Source organism: Schistocerca americana, chromosome 1 (assembly GCF_021461395.2).
Source record: "Schistocerca americana isolate TAMUIC-IGC-003095 chromosome 1, iqSchAmer2.1, whole genome shotgun sequence".
NCBI classification, from domain to species: domain Eukaryota; kingdom Metazoa; phylum Arthropoda; class Insecta; order Orthoptera; family Acrididae; genus Schistocerca; species Schistocerca americana.
This window is the reverse complement of record NC_060119.1, coordinates 1,259,278,922-1,259,298,646: the sequence shown is the minus strand read 5'-3', so window position 1 is coordinate 1,259,298,646 and position 19,725 is coordinate 1,259,278,922. Positions and strand designations below refer to the sequence as shown.

General features: G+C 40.0%; 1 protein-coding gene across 1 annotated transcript in view; it reads right to left on the bottom strand.

Moving 5' to 3' along the window:
* The window catches only part of LOC124598833 (transformation/transcription domain-associated protein), a 441,523-nt gene that overhangs the window by 238,980 nt on the left and 182,818 nt on the right, over positions 1–19,725 (bottom strand). The window contains exon 28 of the mRNA XM_047136029.1: positions 2,260–2,443. Coding sequence (XP_046991985.1) covers positions 2,260–2,443 — 184 coding nt within the window. The remainder of the gene's footprint in view (positions 1–2,259; positions 2,444–19,725) is intronic.

Here is a 19,725-nt window from a genome sequence, read left to right as displayed (position 1 = left end):
GAGAGAGAGAGAGAGAGAGAGAAGAAAATTTATTATTTCTGTAACACAATGCTATAGTGCTAGTTCTCAGTCAAATTAACACACATCACAGGCCTATGTACAAATGTACATCTTTGAAAAAAATTTAAAAGTTATATAACTTCACTATTAGTTAATTGCTCATCAGTGTCTCAAAAGAGGGCAACACACATCTCTGATGTCACATTTTCATTCTGCAGGTCAGCAACAGCTTCAATTTATGTTACACTCCTGTGTATTCTATATCAACCAATTTCACTTACTACGTGATACTTTGGACTAATGTCACAAGTTGGTACATGGTATGTAACTGTGTAGTGCTTATGCCTCTACTTGTTGTGAGGTAACGGACGAGTTGTGGCGCCCTGAAAAGTTGGTGGCGGCCGCTCGGGCCGGTCAGCAAGCCTCGGCTCGTTAGCAACCGCGTGTTGTCACACAATGGCCGGACCATGTGGCCCATCGGCCGTGCGGCTGGGAATTCCACGGTGACGCTGTGTCGATGAAGGAGACATGCAGGGAGTGTCAAAGATGGCGGACTTTGTGAAACCTTAATGGCAGACATTTTACAGTTTGTATAGAAATTAATAGTAGTCAGATGAATCATGATACCTTAAAAAGAAACACGTACATTACCGTTAATTGCACGACGATTCAGATGGTGTAATCAGATTTTCAATATCTTTATTAGTTTACAGCTTAGTAACCGACTGTAAATTATACAAGTAACACCCACCAACGAATTTCCAAAATCTAAACAGCGCATCCGATTTTTTCGATCGGTGTGTCTTTAGAAAGCTATTAGTGTAAACCTAAATTGGTATAAATTACAGGCATCTTATTTGAATAGTACATGAGTTATTGGAGGTCAAAGTGGGTGATTACTATCGATCGCATCAGGCCACAAGTACTCCACAGTTACACGAAAAAACGGTAGCAGCCCATGCTTATAAATATATTTATTGGTCTATGTCTTTGTTTATATCTGATATTTACTATTCATGAAGAAATTGGTTAAATATTTATTGTGTTTTAGAAAGCACAGAGACATTGTTTATGTATTTTACAATCTGTGTTAGAGCATGTTTATGGTCCAGCCTTAGGAATATTTATTTAATTTCAAGTTATTTAAATGTAAATCCAGTATACCGAATGTGTTTCAAAATGTTTGTGAGTGCGCGCTGGCTTGGAGACATGACAGGAGCACTATCGCCAATCTCAGAGCTCGTTACTAAGGGACGCGACTACTGAAGTGAATGGAGGGCGAGTTCTGAACAGTGCGGCGCAACGGACTGTCACAGAGGACACGGGAGAGTTCTGAACAGTGTGGCACAGGACACGGGAGGTGCTGGGAGGTGCTGGTTGGAGAGGGTCCTGGACAGTACGACACGACAGACGCACGGTCGCGAGAAAGTATTGGAGAGTGGAGCAGTTTGGGTGTGGTAGCGGGAGATAGAAACATTTTGTAGTACTGACTTGTGCACTTGTGAGATTTGTGTGTCTTCTGCAGTGAAGACGTAGTATGCGTTTAAAAGTGAATATCTCGAGAGCTACATTGTTGTTCATAACTAATTACATGAAGTAGGAATATATTGTTTCCCTGTTATTCAACTCATATTTAACTGTTGGACCATTGACACCAGTAGGTGTTTTGCAGTAATAACCGGCATTCTAAAAGGTACTTTTGCTATCATACTCATCATTTAAAGTCATTAAGATAGTACCTGCAGATTTTATTTAATTGCAATCTTTCATTTATAAATTACTATGTTGCATTAAAAATTCGCAATTGCCAAGAGATAGGAATCTTTGACCATCCAATTCATGTGTATATTCATATTGTATACTGTAGACGCAGCAGTATTTGGCTTGTAATGTGGCAACAACATATTCCAGCCCCTAGACTACGAAACCAGCCAAAACTTTTAATATTTCCACTCTGAGTCAGAGGGTAGGTAGTTGAGGGCCACTCACCACATTTTTTTCTATTTAAAAGTCTGCATTGTGACTCTGTGTTAGCTATCTCACATTATTCCTGATTTGTCATTTTTAGCACTGGAGTTGCAATGTAATAGTTAAAATGTAGATCCATTTAAAAATATTAAGGATTTCACGATTGATTGCTGATCTTTTCTCCATCGCTTATATTCAACGATCCGTGCAAACAATGGGGTCACAAGGATGCCAATCTAATTGAACTATTTTTAAGCAAAGACTTCTTGTAATATTTAACATTATATTTACCCTTTTGTGCAGTAATGATGAGGTCCAGCAATTTTTTTATATGTTGAAGCATTTGGTCGCAAAATTTTGTATCCACACATGCAGGAAATAACTGTATTAAGTACGAAAGTCTCTTGGTCGCATTAAGGTTCAAAATGCGATAGTCTCCCAAAGCATCCAGTACTGGTTTTACAACATTTTGTACCTATAAACATAAGAACAAAAGCAAAATGGTCTACCATTAAACATGTCAGCCATCCTGTAACTATTGCATAAAATTAAAATAATTGTTAAACTTTTAGGGGAAGATAAATGTATATATATTCTTCCATTTTTACACATTCTGTGCAATGTCGTTTTCTAATAACCTGTGCGTTCAAGTAAAATATTTCTTACAAAACCTCTAAGGATGACCTGAATGGTGAACCTCAATAATGCATGGAAATTGGAATCAACATAGTAAACTTCAGAGTTTCTGGTGAGAAAAATGGCACAAAATTGGTACCACTGAATGAAACACTCAGAACAGAATACATTTCTGCCTGAAGATTTTTTTTTTTTTTTTTAGTATGCTGCAATGCTTTGATAATAGTGTCAAAAAGTCCTTCTGTAATTGTTGCCAGTATACAATAATAAATGTGCAAAATGCTTATGTTTTATTCTATAGGGTCATTCCATGCCAAGTGGTCTAAACCTTCCCACCATCATGTCTCCAATTTTCTTCAAATTTTATCTGTAGCACTAGTCAAGTGCTAAATTAAGTTTCTCAAGATTTCAAGCCTCTAGCTGCAATACTTGCCGATCTACACCCCCTTGTCTGAAGGGTAGTAAGTTCGCATGCGCGCGACATCAGACAAAATGCCATTTTTGGGGTCTCATAAAATTGAAACCAATTCATAAGAATGGTTAGTAAGATGAGACCCTGTACAGTTTTTTGTGCTGATTCAAACGAAATTAATTATAAGATTACTGATGCAAAATCCGGTCAAACAAGTCGACTCAAAGTGTACCCCTAATTCTGTCGTGACTTAATGCGACAAATTTTGACCAATATTCAGACTGCAATAATTTCCTTGCAGATAAAGATATGGACTTGAACTTTTTACCAAGTCTTATCTTTGTGCTGGACATAATACAGCTGGATTTCCAACTACCCAGGCTTTATAGTCGCCTTGCAAAATCTCTTCAAATTTGGCAGTGTCAGCGCAAATGGCTTTATTTACCAAAGTTCAAAGCCCATTACCACAAAATAGTCAGCCTGGATTTAATTGTGAATAGTATCATCTGAAAGAGAAACTCTTGCTCTACGAGATGGATATATTTTTCTTTTGCAACGCTTCCATTAAGTGCTTATTTACTCAGGTCAAAGTATCTTATATTTTGTGTGCGCAGTGCCCTGCGTTGGTCCATGATGGCTGAGCCATTACTGGTTATCACAATAAAACCAGCATCCCCATCGCCATAGGGGCCACGCCCGATAGCCATGCAGTAACAGCCACGGGTGGGTATCTTTACTGCAGGTTCCCAAGCCTGATTACAGGGTGTCTTTACCACAGGATCCCAAGCCTGATTGTGGGTTTCTTTATGCAGGTTCCCAAGCCTGTCTTCCTCAGTTACTTCATCATTCTGGAAGCATCGTTGATTTGCAAGAGAATGCTTTCAGGAAAACTGTATTGCCGACCAGATGATGTCACTGATGGAGCTGGAATAACACCAATGATAAGTTGTTCTGGAATCCAGCAAGTATCACGTCTTAAGGGCCAATAAAATGAACTTGCAGGACCATGAGGATGCATAAAGCTTATGAAAGCATCTTTCTGTTCGACTGAGATTTCAACGATGTTTCCAATCCACCATTTCTTTTCATAAATGCAAGCAACATACTGCCCAGGCTGAAGATCCATGACTTGAACTACTACTTCAGCAGCACTAATTTTGGCCAAAAAAGATGTCGCATCATTAGAAACTCTACTGACCTTAATTGTCGTCATATCAATGGGCAAAAAATGGTGGTTTTCTCTTGTGCCAGCTAGAGTGTGCCCTTGCAGGAATCTTTCTTCTTGAGAAGCTTTTTCTTCTTCAACTTCCTCTTTGCTGATGAAAAAGAATTTGATTCCATTGATATTATCATTGCAGAAGTTGAAAAGATCTTTGGGTGTTAGAATCTGGTTTTCATATGGACGTTGCAAACTTGCTCTTGCTGCCAACCGTTTTGTTGTGCCTCCAATGCCATCACAAGGCGACTTTCCATGGCTTGTTCCAAAGAAATTCCATTCTGCTGTTATTTCAAAATCTTCTTTGTGATAGCATAAGTTGAGAAAATTCTTGAAATTCTTATATTGTGCAGCTGAACCATCACTGAAGTAGTGGATGTGGCTTATTTTGGAAAATTGCATCTTCAGGTAATTGATTACTTTTCCAATGTAAACATGGACAGTAATCGTATCGTGTCGAAGGCAGTCACTAATAACACAAAGATTCACACATTGCACCTCTTCGTTTTCACAGTAGTAGACTACAAATGGATGAACTGTTGCTTGACTGTTTTCCCAGTGAAAGCCTTGCACTGCATCTTGAACAATAAATGAATAGTTTTCAGCAAAATCCATTAGTATTATGAATTCGCCTTCTTTCAAATCAGTTTTGAGAGCTTTCAGGTGCTGGCTTTGATGCTTGGCAATGTAGTGATGACAAGACAGGTTCCAAATTTTTGCTGCAATATCTTCAACATACTCTTCTGTTGAAAGCTGCTTTGTTTCTAAAGTATCCCTGTCGGTATGAATCCATTGTTTGTACTCAATCAGTTCTTCAGGGTCATTATCTTCAAAATATGTTGCAATAACTGCTTCTACACCTTCTGGACCAGGGCAGTTTTCACAACGATGAAGCATACAATCCTTGTTTTCCAAGCTGCAAACAGCTTTGCTAAGAATTTCCTTGTAGTCTTCATTGATTGATGCACCAGTGAGCATAAGCTTGACATTTTGGTGTATTGTACAGACACAAACTGAGTGCATTCCAGCAGAGCCAACTGTAACACACCATTTTGGTCTAAGCTCGCAAAACTTTGAGAAGCCAATTTCTGGTCCATTTTGCTTCTGATAAGACACGTACATTTCCTTCAAATTGCAAAGCAACAACCGCTTTTGCTTGTACACCTTTGTTCCTGAAATTCTCACAGGCACACAGTCTTTCTTCCCTGGACAAAGTCTGCTGAATTCGTCATCTTGAAAAAAGTCATGTACTTTCTGAACAACTTCATCTGAAAGCTTCCTTCCTTGCCGATTTGCTGGAAAAGCTAGAACACCTTGCTCATTCTTCAGTTTTCTCGCTTGCTTTACCATTCTTTCTGATACATTAAATGCTGTTGTCGTATCTTTAATTGTCCAGCTTCTTGGAACCAAGGTCAATATTTGAACTTTTGTCCTACGATTTGACACTTTACATTTTTCTTTCAACTCTTCTATAAGATTATCAAGATCTGCACAATTATTGCATGGGCGACTTTTACTTGAACTTGGCTGTTCATCGTAATTGATTCCTACAGCAGCAGCAATTTGATTCCCAATTAAACTTTGTGCATCCAAGATCTTTCTTTTTGCATAGCTTTGCTTATCTCTTTTACTTAGTTGTCTTCTTTTCAATGGTGAAGCACCAATAAATGATAAACTTTTGTTGATGGCTGGTTCAGTTTCATCCGTTGTGAAATCTTGTTCAGATTGGGTTGATAGTGATGATGAATCTTCTAGCTTTTGGTTCAGTGCCGACATGCAGCGAGGGCAAAGCTTCTGACCAGGTTTTATATCAATCACTTCTTTTTTCTTTAACAGGCAAAGTTTGGCAGCTGTTTCATTATCAAGCAGTCTAAGTCCAGCTTTTACATTGTGATTCCTCTTCTTGAATGGATTGCAACATTTCTTTTGCATCGCTTGATATTCATGTAGGAAGAGGGCTTCATGGTGGAAGCAAATGATGGAATTTTCGTCAAGTTTGGCTTCTGAACGCGAAACAAGCAATTTCTGGTCACATTCTGTGAAATCACTAAACGCTTTGAATCCAGTCTTCTTAGCATAGAAGATAACATGGCACTTCGATGCAGCAGCATCTTTTCCAATTGAACAGGGGGCCAACGATTCTTCTTCTTCATTAACTTCTGACATCTCTCACTGGCCAATCACTGAATAAAACACGAATGAAATATCCAATTATATCAGTAATTCTAAGCGACTATTAAGATTCAAATTCCTAGAAATGAAGAAAAATTAGTGCATCGCGCATACAAAATATAACAACTTTGATGTGAGTTAATGAGTACTTAATGGTCGCGTTGCAAAAAAAACAAATGTCAGTCTTGTAGAGCAAGAGTTTCTCTTTTAGGTGATACTATTCACAAGCAGATTCAGGCCAACTATTTTTTAGTAATTGGCTTGAAACTTTGGTAAATTTTACCGTTTGTGCTGACACTGCCTAATTTGAAGAGATACTGCAGGGCGACCATATGGCCTGGATCATTGCAAATCCGGCTGCATTATGTCTAGCACAAGCATGAAGCTTGGCCAAAAGTTCAAGTCCATATCTTCAACTGCAAGGAAATCATTGCAGTCTTAATATTGGTCAAAATTTGTCGCGTTGTGTCACGACAAATTTTGAAGTATACTTTGAGTCGAGTTATTTGACCGGGGTTTGCATGAGTAATGTTATACATAATTTCGTTGGAATCAGCAAAAAAAACTGTACAGGGTCGCATCTTACTAACCATTCTTATGAATTAGTTTCGATTTTATTAGACTCCAAATATGACATTTTTTTTATGTTGCATGCACACGGACTAAGTACACTTCAGACAAGGGGGTCTAGATCAGCAGCTATTGCAGCTAGAGGCCTGAAATCTTGGGAAACTTACTTCAACACTTGACTAAAGCTACAGTTAAAATTTGACGAAAATTGGAGACCATGATGGTGGGAACTTTTTTCAGTTTTAGACCACTTGGTGTGGAATGACCCTATACATAATCATGCCCTACTTTTGTCAATTTGGGAGACTCCTAACTATTTCTATAGGTAATTTTGTCCAGCAATCTCTCTCAATATAATTTTTGACTTCCTCTCTCACTGTACCCCACAGTTGATACACTGGTGTCAAGATGAAGAATTCAGATGGGACATGTGGTAAAACAAGCACCAACGTCATGGCCCTTTTGTTGCGAAACAGGCTTTGTTACAGGATACTGAGAGTTACCGGTATACATCCTCTGTCTCTGACCGTTCATCCCATCTACATCTACACGATTACTCTGCAATTCACATTTAAGTGCTTGACAGAGGGTTCATCGAACCACAATCATACTATCTCCCTACCATTCCACTCCCGAACAGCGCGCGGGAAAAATGAACACCTAAACCTTTCTGTTCGAACTCTGATTTCTTTTATTTTATTTTGATGATCATTCCTACCTATGTAGGTTGGGCTCAACAAAATATTTTCGCATTCGGAAGAGAAAGTTGGTGACTGAAATTTCGTAAATAGATCTCGCCGCGACAAAAAATGTCTTTGCTTTAATGACTTCCATCCCAACTCGCGTATCATATCTGCCACACTCTCTCACCTATTACGTGATAATACAAAACGAGCTGCCCTTTTTTGCACCCTTTTGATGTCCTCTGTCAATCCCACCTGGTGAGGATCCCACACCGCGCAGCAATATTCTGACAGAGGACGAACGAGTGTAGTGTAAGCTGTCTCTTTAGTGGACTTGTTGCATCTTCTAAGTGTCCTGCCAATGAAACACAACCTTTGGTTCGCCTTCCTCACAATATTATCTATGTGGTCTTTCCAACTGAAGTTGTTCGTAATTTTTACACCCACGTACTTAGTTGAATTGACAGCCTTGAGAATTGTACTATTTATCGAGTAATCAAATTCCAACAGATTTCTTTTGGAACTCAATGCGGATCACCTCACACTTTTCGTTATTTAGCGTCAACTGGCACCTGCCACACCATACAGCAATCTTTTCTAAATCACTTTGCAACTGATACTGGTCTTCGGATGACCTTACTAGACGGTAAATTACAGCATCATCTGCGAACAACCTAAGAGAACTGCTCAGATTGTCACCCACGTCATTCATATAGATCAGGAACAGCAGAGGTCCTAGGACGCTTCCCTGGGGAACACCTGATATCACTTCAGTTTTACTCGATGATTTGCCGTCTATTACTACGAACAGCGACGTTCCTGACAGGAAATCATGAATCCAGTCGCACAACTGAGACGATACCCCATAGGCCAGCAGCTTGATTAGAAGTCGCTTGTGAGGAACGGTGTCAAAAGCTTTCCGGAAATCTAGAAATACGGAATCAACTTGAGATCCCCTGTCGATACCAGCCATTACTTCGAGCGAATAAAGAGCTAGCTGAGTTGCACAAGAACGATGTTTTCTGAAACCATGCTGATTATGTATCAATAGATCCCAGCTGATAACTTGGTGGCTGTCATCAGTAGAGCTACTTAAAATTAGAAAAATGAACTTAGAAAATTCAGCATTATTAAAAATACACACACAACATACAAATACAAAATTCTTCTCTTGAAATTTGACTTTTTTTCCTTTTTCACTATTCACAGTTTTTCTTTTTCATTTTTTATATTAAAAAAATGGGAAGAAATTGATTACTTCTGTTAACACAACACTACAGTGCTAGTTCTCATTCAAATTAACACACATTATAGGGCTACATACAAATGTTTGTACCGAGTGCCATCACGTAAGTTCTTTGAGCAGTGTCTGGCTTCTTACAACTAAATTGCATGTTGAGAAGTACTTCTCCACACCCACACTACTGACAGGTGTCCAAATAGCAAATAAAGCAGCTCTCCCAAATTCAACATATTTAAGGTTTTCACAGAGTAGAAGTTGCACTGTCATCAAGCTTCTTATCATGTCTCAAACATTTATCTGAAATAGACAGTTGACAAAGAAAGGAAAGGGATGGGTGAGTGGGAATTCGGGACTTCCAGCAGCAAAATGCATTGTGGTAATACAATGGCGAAAGTTGAAATTTTATGCCAGACCGGGACTCAAACTCAAATTTACCACTTCTCACGAGTGGTTGCCTTAACCACTTCAACCATCCATACACAGGACAGACTCAAATTTCCAACTTCTCGCACTCTGCAATGCAGCATCCCTACTTAATGTCCGACAGAACAGACACCACAGTACACACACATTTCTGTAACAATGTGACAGTTCCTTGACATCCGTTTCAGTGAGGAAGCACTAATATCGCCCGAACTCCTTCGGGAATCAATAGTTTGTGAGTATGTGGTTAATGGACAAGGGACGCTGCACTGCAGCATTCAATAAGTTGGTAATATGAGCCAGGCAAGGACTGTGTCCAGATGGCGAAAGTGACTACAGCAACCATTCATGAGAAGTGGGAATCCAGGTTTGAGCCCCAGTCCGGCACAAATTTCCAACATTCGCCACTGCATTAGCACAATTCCCTGTGGAGGAGGAAGTCACGAACTCCCACCCATCCCTTTCCTTTCTTCCTCCTTTCTCTATTTCGTATAAATGTGCCACCAGCCACATCATCGCAAGTGGTGTCTGGTCTGTCAGGCATATCTGACAGAACAGACACCACTCAAATATATACATGCCTCAAACAATTAACTAGGTGTCAATGTAATGACAAATATGCTTCAAAAACGCTGTCGCATGGAATGCTTTCAAACTTTGGAATATTTTTTGCCTTGTTAAAGACACTAGAATTGGCTCAATAAGGCTTTGCACCACAAACTACAGAGTTGAAGAGCTTGCCAATGTTTTTGTAAAAATGTTAGCTGTGTCTGTTGTGTGTTTACATTACTTTTATAAACTTTTCATAGCAGCAGATTTAAGACAATTTTTGCAGCTGGTTTCTCTGTCTCATTTTGTAGCGAGTCAAAGCAATTAATTGTGCCTGTTAAAAACAACCTTCAGAATTTATCTTCAACAGTAATTTGACAATTACAAGTTCCATCCATAACAAATATGCATGTAACTATTTGTGCCTTCTATCATTGTAATTGTACTGAAAATGCTAGCACATGAATCAATTACAAATCTGCATTGTAAGAAGACTAAATCTGATGCAGCTTCATTTTTTTAAAATGATCAAGAATGAGCTCAATGGTAGAATTTTTGTATTCCAATTATCTGAAAAATTCGATGGTAGGTGTGTGTTTAAATATTGCATAGCATAGAGCCAAGAATTCCACCTCGTGATTACAGGGACAGGAAAATGTTTTTTTGGCAGGTGAGGAAATTTCTATTGAAGGAACTGAAGGTTCATTTAGCAAGAGTTCAGAAATGCTGTTTTCGGCTTCTTAACAACAAAATTTAGCTCTTTTAGTTCTCTGATGAAAAATCACCTATTAAGTTTATTTTGTTATTTGAAATGTGTTAAATGGTCTCCAATCAACTTTTTAAGTGTGTAGAAAAAAGATCCCATGTGCGCAGCAGAGACTGCACCCTAAACCCAGATAATTTTAACATTTAATACTGGAGTCTTTTAGGGTGTCTGTGACTTGGGCACAAGTGCTTCCTTTAGCAGTATCTAAAAAGTTACAGGAAGGCACATATACGGGGTGTTTAAAAGTCTCTCTGTAGTGCCCTATGATTGTTAGCCGCACGTGCTGTATGACTGTTCGCCTGCCTGGGTTACTTCCCTTCAAGTAGACTCTCCCAACATTACACTGTTTCGTTTATCACAGCCAGTGTCAGTAGTATCATAGGTGTGTGTCATTACGTGTTGACGTGAACGTTTAAGTTTAGTTCCTTTGTTTCATTTTTGTCACTGTGAAAATGCTATCCATTGAAGAATGTGTGTTTTTAGTCGAACAAGTGTTCAATGCTAGCGGTAAATACACAGTTTCTATTCGTTGCATATTTAATTCAGTTTTCCCAGAGACAACACTCCCACATTGCGATACTGCACGAGATTTGATTAACAAATTTCGAAGAACGGGTTCAGTGACAGATGCACCGAGAAATGGTCATCCCAGCGTTTTGTCTGAGGATAAACTACTCGATATTTCCAATAAAATGTCTATGAGTCCGAACAAGTCAGTAAGAAAACTCGCCCACGAAATCGATGTTAGTGTCGGAACTGTCCACACAGCTGTAAGGAAAAAATTAGAACTTTTCCCATACGAAGTGACAGTCGTGCAAGAACTGAAAAACACTGATCATGGCAAGAGACTGCACTATTGTCAACGGTTCCAAAATTTCGTTCAACAAAATGGAAGGGATATTCTTAATGAAACATTTTTCACAGATGAGGTGTGGTTTCATTTATCCGGGTACATGAACTCGCAAAATTCTTGTATGTGGAGTACTGCAAATTCATTGTGTATTCATGAGGAACCACTTCATTCTGTGAAAACAGGAGTTTGGATTGCAATTTCTAGACGTCGGATTGTGGGTCTCATATTTTTCAACGAAACAATTAACGCACAATGATACTGCAGTGATATTCTGTACCCATTCATAGGAGAACTTGTGTTAAGTGAAATACTCAATGGTTATTTTCAACAAGATGGTGCAACCGCACATACAGCTTGCGTTTCAATGTCACTGCTTGCTGATGTTTTTGGTGATCGCATAATTTGACAGGGACTTTGGCCTCCATGATCGCCTGACCTACCATCACCTGACTTTTTCTTCTGGGGTGCAGCGAAAGCAACTGTCTATAAAATCTGTCCAAAATTCATCAATGAATTGAAAACTGCAATATCCACTTTCATTGCTTCTGTCACAGAAGAAATGTTACAGCTTGTGTTTGAAACATGATTAGACTAATTGAATTGTGTATTCAACAACAGGGGGGACACTTTCAACATTTAATTTGAAAATTTATAAGTACAAGAGAATATTCAATAAATTAATAACTTGTATTTCACTGTGTTTCATTTCGGTATATTCACTGCAGCATATGGCACGCGCAGCTAACAATCGTACGGCACTGCAGTGAGACTTTTTGAACATCCCGTACTTCCTGTTATGATGTTGCAGTCACTGCCCTAAAGAAAACTGTAAATATGCATTTTCCATTTATGTCACAAGTTGCATTAGCAATAATTACATAGGAACACCCTTCACAGAATCTTTGATTTCTTCTTTCATTTCGTCAGCATTGACTGATATATTCTCGAGGAAGTATGTATAGTCTCATCAAAGTATAAACAAACGGGGTATACAACTAGCACTGGGTACATATGTATTTAAAATGACCTAATTTCAACATTATCTAGTTTTGTGAATGCATTGTTGCCTTTAAACTCATTTTACATACACTGTGGTGCACAGATTCCTTCTGGATTTTCATTTTTTAAGCATTGTCTAGCGTGTCACCAACAGCAGCTTGCCTTTTAGAAGAAGTTCCTGCAGCCACTGTAGACACTTTTCTTTGCCTTATGGCAAACACTTTTAATGTGTTTTTTCTAAATTGTCCTTCTCCCAGTAGAGTTTCACATTATAAAAGCTACACATAAAAGAATTTTTGTCATGAACATAAACACCTTCTTATTTTGAATGGGCACGGCACTGCTACTGCAAAACAATTTTATTCCCACTCAATTTTTAATGCACTACAACCACTCCACAATATTCACAAATTAAAACAACATTACACTGTAACAGTTAACCAACCACTTAAGTCCAGTGACACCGTACCTGTATGGCAAAAATATTTACACACACACACACACACACACACACACACACACACACACACACACACACAAAAAGGTAGCTTTACTCATATTTTAGGAAATCATCTTCAATAATTATGAAAAATGATGAATAAAGAAAACAGCAGACAACAGAAAAAAAAACAGCCATTCCGAAATTCAAGTGACTGGCGTACATACATTTGCCACATTCCTAATGAATATATATGTAAACATACATAGATTTGTAGTTAAGCTGGCTAGTCTGTGTAAGAAGTCGTACAGCAAGTGAAGAATGACTTTACTGATCACAAAAAAACTGGTCGATCAGGTCAAATTTACATGCACAACTAGTCATCGCTCTTGTCCTTGGGGCACCTTTGCGCTTGGATTTCAATTTTCTCCTTTTTGTCAATTATGTGGTGATTTCACATATAATTGTGAATATATTAAAAACAGTGCAAGTATAGTGCCTGTGTATTCAGATGTTTTAGCACGTACAAGGTGGAATCCAAAATTTTCGGGACTGGTGCTGCCATCTGGAACGTAGGAGAAGTAGATCTTTGCACCGCTATGTGGCGAGATCTGCATATCTGATGAGTCAGTGTGCAGAGTTGAATTCAGCTGGGAGGACATGTTGCATGTCCACAGTGATTTCCATAATACTCTGCGTTTGGTGTGTGGCAATTCTATGATGGATCCGCGAACAGAACAGCGCTTGTGTATCAAATCCTGTGCATATCTCGGGAAAAGTGCTACGGAGACCCTTGCAATGATTCAGCAAGTGTTTCCGGGACAGAGCATGAGCTGTATGTGTGTGTTTGAGTAGCACACTCATTTCAGGGCCGGCTGTACAGACGCTGAAGATGATGCTTACACTGAAAGGCCCGTTAGCCGCACAATTGTTGCCAAACTTCAACAATTGGTTCATGCAGATCTACTTCGAACTATTCAAGACCTTGCGGATGAAATGGGTATTGGTAATGGGACATGTCAAAGAATATTGACTGATGAGTTGGGCATGCATCATGTTGCCACAAAATTTGTGCCAAGGATCTTGACTGCTGATCAGAAGGCACAGTGTGTTGAAGTGTGCTCGGACCTTTGTCAGACCGCATCTGATGATCCAACCTTCTTTTCATGGGTTACGACTGGCGATGAGAGCTGGATTTACAGTTATGACCCAGAGATAAAGCAAAAATTGTCCCAGTGGAAGAGCCCGGGTCCTCCAAGACCCAAAAAAGCCAGACAGGTGAAGGGCAATGTGAAGAGCATGATCATCGTTTTCTTTGATACCAAGGGATTTGTGCACAAAGAATTCGTTCCACCCAACCAAACAGTGAATTCTGCATACTACTGTGTTTTACGACGGCTCCGTGAAAACGTGCAGCGACAATGGCCCGAACTTTGGCGTCAAGGGAACTGGCTGCTGCATCACAACAACACGCTCTGTCACACGTCCTTGCTCACCACGACCTTTTTGCCAAAAAACAACATGGCGGTTGTACCTTATCCTCTGTATTCACCAGATTTGGCACCCTGAAACTTCGCAGTATTCCCAAAACTGAAACAAGTTGAAAGGCTGTCGGTTTGACACTCTAGAGAGGATTCAAGAAGCATCGCTGGCGGTGATAAACGTCCTCAAAGAACTTGACTTCAAGAAAATGTTTGACCAGTGGCAGAAGTGCTGGGAACGGTGTGAACATGCAGATGGGAACTACTTCAAGGGTGATGGTGACCATCAGTCCAAAGGTAAGGTTTTCAACAGATGGCAGCACCAGTCCCGAAAATTTTGGATAACAACACCTCATAAGTAATAAATTTTCGCTCATATATTAGTGTATATAATGCATTTTTGATGCGCCTCCATAAAGATTTTAAAAAATTAAAGTCTCTGACCACCAAGCGAAAATGAGTCAGATCCACAATAGCAACAGAGGTGTGAGACATGAAACATTTTCTACCAACTACAACAATAAAAGATATTGTGTAGTACAACTTTTTGTCTCCTAGCGCATGTCCCACTGTTGTGGGATTTGGTTGTTTTGCGGCTTTGTGTAAGTTTTTTTTGTCAAGTGCATCCTCTGATTTGGGGCCTATTATTAGCATGTTCTTCATGGCCTTGCCTGACTATCACTGCTTGTGACGGCCACACAGGATTAACTACTTCCTGGATCATAATGGACAGCTGTTTTTGCCATTGGTCCTAGTTATGTATCCATACTAGTGAAGATAGGTTTCTTTTAATTGTTCAGTCTCTATCACTTCAATACATTTCATTATAAGTTAGTTGTTCATGTTGTCCGTCTTGCGACATCCACGGGCACTTATAACATTTTTATTTGCATTCCATGCAGCACTTTTTCATCTTTTGCCACTACTGCCCAGTATTCTGAAACATATAGCGCCTATGAGTGGATGGCAGATTTATAAAAATTCCTCTTAATACCTGTGTTTACTTCCTTGTCACTTAGCACTTCAATGACTAAGTACAATTTCAGCCATTTCCGTTAAATGTTTAGCCAAGAGAAATTTATCCTCTACAGTTCTATCAATATTCTATAAATATTAGTTGTGCAATATTTTTGTTGTTTTTTATGGCAAGAAAAGCATAGTGCCACAAGCTTAGTGAAATCATGCAATAAACGTCAGTATCAAATGCAGGACTGCCTGGAAAATGTGCATACGGACACTTCCAGATGTAGGCAGACATCAGACAAAAATGCTACCACTGATGACGTTCTGATTGAATAATACAAAACACATGTGGTAAAATAAATATGAAGCTTTTTGTAGTTGCAAAGACAGATCTGAAATACTTTTAATGATAAAAGAATTTATCTCTATATCGGTCTAGCTCTGTCACTCTAGTAATTGTACAAACAAACTGCAGTGAGATCTTCATCAATGAAGCAAGACAGAATTTAGTATTTCGGCTCTCTCTTCACTGTCTTCAGATTTGCTGTCTTCGTAATCATAGGAATTATTGTACAAACAACCAGCTTGACAGCTCATACATCCATGTTGCGGACCAGAGAAATATATAAAATCTATCAATGCATCTTGACTTTCTGGCTTCTAAATACAGTATGAACATCTCCACAAAAAAGGAACGTTATCACATTCAAGGGAAAATTGCCTCTAAGATCTAAAACTGTAGTAAATAATGTAAAGCTGGAACAGGTAAATTACTATCAATACCTGGGCTGTGACATAAGGCTAAATTTCGACAATGAAGATGATAACAATTTCTCGAAATTTAAAACAATCGATGCCACAATTAAAACATGCTAAACTGCACAGGGAGGGTGGGGAGGGGTTTGCACCTCACAAAAGAGAGACGGGGACAGCGGAGAGAAGAGGGAGAGATGAAGTTTTAAAGAGTCATGGCAGTATCTAGTATGCTCTACTGATCTGAGAGCTGGGTTGCCATAAGAAAGGATATGAGCAAGATATGGCTGTGAAATTAAATTCCTTCGTAGTGAGTGCACCAAAGAAGATTGTTTTAAAAATTAAAAGCTTAGGAATGAGTTATAAGATGGGTCGACGCATAAGGAAATAGATCCAAACAGATTCATATGACGGGAACATGTTGACGAACTTTTCATAGGCTTCACACACCTACGAGTAGTCACAACAATGTAAGGTGATGTAACACTTTGTAAGACTGTCCAAGGAAGTAGGTAGCCGCCACAGACAGAGATGACGAATATAAAATACTAGCAAACACAGCAGTGCTTCACGATTGCTAACTATATTTATGGAAATTGGATATACCGTACTTACCCAAGTATAAGTCGACCCCGAATATAAGACAACTGACCAATTTTTTAAGAGGCTCCTTGAAAAACAAATTATTTTTAACGTATTCTGACTAATCAAAATTACAAACTTTTACTGACATAAGGTATTTGCCTGAAAAGTTACCATTACAAACAAAGAAAACTCCAGGTAGGTGTATCAACAACGTAGGAAAAGACAGATTGCTATTTACCGTAAAGAAGGCACGTGAAGTTGCAGACAGGCACAATCAAAAGACATTCAAGGCTTCATCAGTAAAACCACACACACACACACACACACACACACACACACACACACACACACACACACAGGCAACTCAAGCATCTCAGTCTGGAATGCAGTGTCACATGAGACACAAACAGCAATCTGGAGGGGTGGGGAAGGGGAAGGAATAGTAGGGTATGGGTGGACAGAGAGGCGAACACTCTCTAGTGGAGTGTGCGAGAACTAAACTGCCAACAGGCACAGCAGGGAGGTGGAGAAAAGAGGAGCAAAGAAGGAGAGGTGCGGAGAAAGATTGGTGTATATGCTGTCAGAGGGCTACTAATAAACAGGGTAGGAGATGAGAATGGGAACGAGATAATACGACAGTGAGGGCTGGAAACTGTTGCGTGGGGTGGTGGAGCGGCAGGAGATTGGGGAGGGGGGCAGCGGCACTATGTTACTGTAGGTTGAGGGTGGGACAATTACAGGAGCAGGGAGTGTGTTGTAAGGATAACTCCCATCTGCTCAGTTCAGAAAAGCTGGGAAGGATCCAGATGGCTCAGAAGTGAAGCAGTCATTGAAATCAAGAGTTTTGTGTTCAGCTGTGTGCTGTGCCACATTGTGGTCTACTTTGCTCTTGGCCACAGTTTGGCGGTGGCCGTTCATACTGCTGGATAGCTGATCGGTAGTCATACCAACATAAAAAGCTGTGCAATGATTGCAGGAGAGCTGATAAATTACACAACTGCTTTCACAGGTCGCCCGGCCCCTGATGGGGTAGGATAAAGCTGTGACAGGACTGGAATAGGTAGTGCTGGGTGGTTGGGTTGTGCAGGTTTTGCATATGAGTTTTCCACAAGGATGGCCTTTGTAGCAAGGGGGTTGGTATTGGGAGTGGCATAAGGATGGACCAGTACGTTGTGGATTTTGATGGGCAGCGGAACCCCACTTTAGGAGGAGTGAGAAGTATCTCGGGTAGAATGTTCCTCATTTCAGGGCACAATGATAAGTAATCAAATGCCTTTGTGTGCTGGTAGGATGATAGGTCAGCATTTGTTTTGAGGTGTATGGCTGTTCTTTCTTCTACTGGAAGGTTGGTGTTCTGAGGAAGGGACCTGAGGAAGGATGGTGAGGCTAAGTCAGAGGTATGGAATTCCTGGAAGGTGACCAGCAGATGGTTAGGTTGGAGGAGGGAAATATCGCAGTTTAATGGTGGTACGAACCGGAAGAGTCAGGGACCAATGTTGGAATTAGGGAGGTTTGGGTTGGAGGATAGGTGTAAAAAAGTGCTTCCACTGCAGGGATTGGGAGAAGATGAGTAGGTCTTTGACAAGTCCAGCATGGTTAAATTTGGGTGTAGAGCTAAAGGTGAGGCCTTTGGATAGGACAAACTCCTGTGGAGCTGAGGGTTTTGGTGGAAAGGTTAACAACAGTGTTATGGGAATGTTTTGGCTCTGGGTTTGGCAGAGGGTTGGTAGGGAATTTTGGGGGATATGGCAAGTTGAAAAGGTCAGCAAGGCAGGGTTTACCAGCTATGAGGGGTGGACGAGGAGGAACAATGTGGGTACGATAGGGGTTGGATCGTGGTGCCCCAAGTCGGCAGTTGGATTTCATCGGGTTGGATAATTCATGGAGGTGGTGTCTGGAATGCTCCTCCAGGTGCTGGAGAGCAAGGAATTCAATTTCAGGGATGTAATGTATGGAGTAAGGATCGCAGAGTAGTAGTATTTTGTGGAGGGAGCAGAAGTGGTTCTGGGACGCCTAAGCCATGGAGATCTGTTTTTGCATTACCAGGTTTGTGAGAGCCAAGGACTGGAGGAATCTGAAAAGGTGTAAGTCATTGTGAAATGAGGGGTGGGATCGAGAGAAAGGAATCTTTACAGTTACGTTGTTTGTGGGGATTCCATGGTTTAAGCAGCAGTTGAGAAACAGGATGTGGGACTGGGCTTTAGCCAAAGAGAGGAATAATTTTCTGAACTGGTGAAGAAAGATGGAGCAAGAGCCTACTGTGGCAGGAATGGTGTAAAGGAGACAGGAATGATGCAGAAAAGGGCAAAATGGGTTGATGGTTGTGAGAGGCAATGGATAAGGAAAAAGACACACACAGATGCGTAAAAATACTTAAAGATGCGCAGAAGAATGCACAGATAGGCAAAAATATGCACAAAGATGCAAAAATACAAAGATACACAAAAAATTTTAAAAATACCCACAGATACGTAAAAATACCCACAAATACAATAAAAGTGTAGAGAAACATGGGTGAAAAGGAATAATGAGGTATAGGAGTCTGTGTGTGTTTCTGTAAGTGAAGACAGAGGGATGGAGGATGGGTTAGGTAGAGGATCAAAAGTTCATGTGGTATGGGCAGGTGTGGAAAACAAAATGCTAAAGTATGTCAGGATGCAGGATGAAGTGGAATCAATAGGAATAAATGTAATTATAACTATCAAAGGAAAGAATCTGGGGCATTCGATGCTGCAAGAACAATCCGTGTGCACGAAGTCTGTGTTGCGTGTGGACAATTGGTGATACAGTGTGACTCTGAAGTATATGTGGTTTGGAAGACTGTGACTAAACACAAGAAAGAAGAGAAAGATCACACACTGAGAAGAGTAATGCTATGGCACAGCATGCAACTGAATATAAAACACTTGATTTCAATGGCTGCTATGCTACCTGAGCCATCTGGATCCTTCCCTCCACCACCAGCTTTTCTGAACTGTGCAGATGGGAGTTGATCTTGCAACACGTTCTATGCT